General features: G+C 44.4%; 1 protein-coding gene across 1 annotated transcript in view; it reads left to right on the top strand.

Annotated features, from left to right (window-relative positions):
• Window positions 1-3,647, top strand: part of LOC119596181 — a 5,019-nt gene extending 1,372 nt beyond the window's left edge. The window contains exons 2-4 of the mRNA XM_037945358.1: window positions 2,138-2,266; window positions 2,737-2,865; window positions 3,586-3,647. Coding sequence (XP_037801286.1) covers window positions 2,138-2,266; window positions 2,737-2,865; window positions 3,586-3,588 — 261 coding nt within the window. The 3' untranslated portion in view covers window positions 3,589-3,647. The remainder of the gene's footprint in view (window positions 1-2,137; window positions 2,267-2,736; window positions 2,866-3,585) is intronic.
• The last annotated feature ends 1,130 nt before the right edge of the window (window positions 3,648-4,777 follow it).

The raw sequence follows: 4,777 nt of genomic DNA on the forward strand, positions 1-4,777 counted from the left end.
CAGAAACATGAGCGATGAGTGGATTATGGAATTGAGACTGAAGCATGATTTTGCTCATATCTCTTATTGCTGTGTACGCTCCTACTGATGTTTGCTACTCGATGTGAAAGAGGCGTTCTACGCCAAACTTACATTCGTGGCAGACAATTGCCCCCGGCGAGATATTCGCATTGTTCTAGGCGACTTCAATACGGTATCCGGCTGTGATCGAGCTGGCTACGAGATGTCTGTCGGTCCCCATGACTCGGGAGCTGATCCCAGCAGCGAGAACAGCCTCCTTCTCCGGGAGATCGACCACATTCTTGTTAGCACGCGATGGAGGATCCTCCAGAATTGCAGGGTTTACCGGAGTGCCGAGTTCTGTGGCACTGACCATAGGCTGGTAGGTGGCTATCCTAGGGGTCCACTTCAAAACTCCTAGTCCCTCTAGTGGCCACTCTAGGGTGTTTCACTTGGACAGACTGAGGGAGGCGGAGTGTGCCCGTGGGTTCACCTCGGCAGTCTTTGATCGATCCACAGAACTTGAAAACCTGACGGACCCATTGTCTCTGTGGGAGTCCTTCAAGTGTGAAACACTCGGAGCAGCGCATGAGTCCATTGGTGTATGCCTAAGAGCAAGGCAGAATTTCATCTCCCTAGAGACAAAGGAGGCCACTGAAGCATGTCGTATGGCTCGGCTGAATGGCAATCAGGTCTTGCGTCGCTCTTTGGTGTGTAGAGTTTGGACACTGCTAAGAAGGGACAAGGAACAGTTCATCAGGAATCTTGCTGAGGAGGCTGAAGGCCATTTCTTGATAAACGACCTTTGCCCTGCAACCAAGCCCTGAGAAAGCTGGACTCTAAGCCTTCCTCACAGATGACTGCAGTCCGCTCAGTGGATGGACAGATCTCTGATCATGTTGGAGTTTGTAAATGTTGGACTGAGTATTTTGAGCAGTTGTACCAAGTAGGCCCCACAACAGTTAGCTTGGATGCAAGTGGTACCACAATACCTGTGTCAGACCCACCCATCAGCGAGGAACTGAGGTTAGGATGGCGATTTTCAAGCTGAAGTGTGGGAAAGCTGCAAACATATGTGATATCCCTGCTAAACTGCTAAAGGCTGGGGGTGAACCTATGGCATGCAGTCTTGACTGCCATCTGGCAGTCTTGAAAGTGTAATGGGGACCTGTCAAACTTCTTCCCTGTTAATTCAGGGGTGAGGCAAGGCTGTGTCCTTGCACCAACACTTTTCAACACCTGCGTGGACTGGATAATGGGCAGAGCAACTACCCAATGTTAATATGGAGCAACTTTGGATAATATCAAGGTCTCAGACCTTGACTTTGCCGATGTTGCTATCCTGTCTGAGTCCCTGGAGTCACTGGTGTTGGCTCTTGATGCATTTAGCAGTGAGGCGAAGCCCTTGGGCCTAGAGGTCTCCTGGATCAAGACCAAGATTCAGGACTTTGGGGGCCTGTTAGAGGAACCCGTTGATTCAATTTCTGCTTGTGGTGAAGACGTTGAAATCACAGTGAGCTTTGCATGCCTAGGTAGCATAGTCTATATCTCTGGGCTGTCAGATCAAGAAGTAAGTAGACGGATTGGTCTGGCAACAGGAGACATGAACTCGATCAACAAGAGCATTTGGAGATATCGGTACCTATGCAGAAGAACCAAGCTACGTGTCGTCGCTATCTAGTGCCCTGGAGTCTTGTCTTGATGCCTTTTGTAACATGTCTCTTTGCCGGATCATAAGTTAGGTGTCCAACCAACTGCTGCACCGTGAGACTGGCTTGGGACCTGTTACTTGCATAATCTAGGATCGCCAACTCAAGACTATATGGGCACCTAGCTTGCTTCCCTGTGGATGACCCTGTCCATCAGGTTGTCTCTTTGCGAGACAATCCTGGGTGGAGGAGGCCCGTGGGACGACCCAGGAGGTCATGACTTGGGCAGCTCGACGAGACCTGTCGCGAGGAATTAGAGATGAGCCAAGGGCCGGCTTGGAGACTCGCCATGAGGACCCTCGTGGCCGGAAGCGAAGGGTAGATGCGGCCATGCGCCCCCGTCGGCATTAGCCCCTTGATGATGATGATGATAGAAACAAAATCATTAAGGGCGGAAATGTTCAGATAACATTTTTTTTTCTTTTTAGAATGCAAACCCAGGAAGAAATGTGCGAAGAAAGGCAGATACTGTACGAAGAGAAAATGCAAGAACAACGAAAGGGAAATTAGACGTGGATGTAAAGGGAAGAAGTGCCACTGTTGCGCGCCTGATCGAGGTAAATCTAATAATAACAGAGATGATAGTATGTCTATCATCACCATTATTATTACTGTTGTTTTGTTGTTATCCTGTAGGTGTTTTTTTTTCTCAGTGACAAATTGTTGGCATAACTATTATTATTTTTATAACTATGCCCAAAAGAAATGAGTATTATAAAAGACAGGCAGTGAAGAAATATGCAATAGAACCGAAAGTGGAATTTAAAACTATTGCAACGGTATTAGCCATTGTATTTTTTTTGCGCTCTTGACACCCACCCCCCCTACACCCACCCCCCCTACACACACACACACACACACACACACACACACACACACACACACACACACACACACACACACACACACACACACACACACACACACACACACACACACACTCTCACTCTCTCTCTTTCTTTAGTCTTTAATAATACTCAACCTTTTTTTTCTTTTATCATTACTAAATTTTTAACTGCACTACCAGGTTGCAAAACCAAGAAAATATGCAAGGAGTACCAGGGCTCTTGCTCGAAGGCCTCTTGCACCAGCTACGAGAGGGAAATCTATGGGGGTTGCAAAGGCCGTCGGTGTCATTGCTGCGCCCCTGAGGAAGGTAAGCATTCGCGTGGGAACCGCGTGCGGTGTTCCGTTTACCTGCGGCGTTTCATTGTCGGTTTCCGCACCTGAAAAGCACGAACACAAGCAGATACCAGCATTAAAACAAACAAACAAACACACACACACACACACACACACACACACACACACACACACACACACACACACACACACACACACACACACACACACACACACACACACACACCGTATCTGACATTCTCATTCTATCATCCTTCATGAGTTGAAATCAAAAGCTGTGGTAAGATTTCAGATACAAGAACCCGCGTTAAAATTACGAAGCTTCTGGTATTTGTTTTTTTTTCCTCATCACTGTGATTAGTGTAATATTTGACACTCATTGCTTGTTATTGTTGTTTTAATTAAAATTCATGGAACCAATTTTGTCCGTTGAAGGAACTTTGTCTTAATAAAAGTTGCGAGAGCTGCAATGTTAGATCTTCTGGGAATCATAGTTTTGCGTGGACAAATGGTTCAAAGTTGTCGACTATGTTTTTTTCGCATTCTCATTTTTCATGTAGGATCACATGAAAGGTTTGGCTCTTCTTTTTTTTTCTTTTTTTTTTAGCAATCCATTCCCTAAACTGATTCTCTCTAACCTTAAACCTTACAGAAGCTTGCTTACCTAAATCTGACCTAGCCTGACTTAACCAGACTAAACCAAGGTTAACCTTACTCTTCATAACTTCTTCAGTAACAACGCCAGTGACGACAACAGCGCCAACAACATCGACAGCAACAGCAGCACCAACAACAACAACAGAAGCACCAACAAAAACAGCAAAAGCACCACCAACAACAACAGCAGCACCAACAACAACAACAGCAGCACCAACAACAACAACAGAAGCACCAACAACAACAACACCACCAGGACCTTAGCAAGAAAAGGTGTGGCGGACGAAGATCTCCAGAACCAGATGCAGAGGCTCAGATGTTCGTCAGATATAAAGCACTGTCATGCTTTTTTTTTTAGATTTCTTTGTGTGAAGTAAGTAGAATAGCTGAAAATTTCTTGCATTTTCTTTTTTTTTTGTGAATTTGGAACTCGAATAGATATTTTGACATAATTTATTGCAATGATTCAAATAGCACTGACTACGAATTACAACTGTTCGTTTTCATTGCGATAAAAATTACGCCTAAATATACTTATGTGTTAAAATAATGTAGTTACTCTTTTGTCGAGTGACTAACACGTGTGACTTGCACTGCATAATATTTGACCTTTCTTTATCCTTATATTTAAAACAACTATGAAATATACAATATGAGGGATATGACAGCGAGGAAAAATCACTAGAAGTACTGGAGACTATTGAAATGAATATATCATTTTATAAGACATATAACAGTGAGGAATAGCTACTAGAAATATTGTAGATTATAAAAACAAATGCAATTCAATTCTCCAATTTGTGTTGTCGAGTTACTGTGTGAAATACTAGTCTCCATGAGAGAAGATATAAGGTCATGTGTGTTGTTTACACGAAGAGTACATAATTTCAAGTGTATGACATTTAATTAAGAGATATTATTATAAAGAAAGCACATGTGAAAACATTTAGAAAAAATTAGGACAACAGTACTAACAGCAAATAGCCAGTTCATACATTTACCAGTGGGGAATGAGACAAATTGGCTCCCAGATTCACGAAGACTCTTCATTCGTTCCATTTTGGACCAGGGAGAAGTCTCCCTTGTGTTTGCCACGTGGTTTCCTGTACTGCTGAGAGACAGGAATCCGGGAGGTTGCACAATGCTGCATACTGTGCCCTGCAGCTAGTGTAAGGCTTTCTGTCGAGGGGAAACCCGAAATACCATCCACCCAAGCGGCGGATGGCGACTTAGGGCCGAAAGAAGGAGGGAGGGGCCCGTTCACTTCC

This window comes from Penaeus monodon, chromosome 37, assembly GCF_015228065.2.
Source record: "Penaeus monodon isolate SGIC_2016 chromosome 37, NSTDA_Pmon_1, whole genome shotgun sequence".
Taxonomy (NCBI): Eukaryota; Metazoa; Arthropoda; class Malacostraca; order Decapoda; family Penaeidae; genus Penaeus; species Penaeus monodon.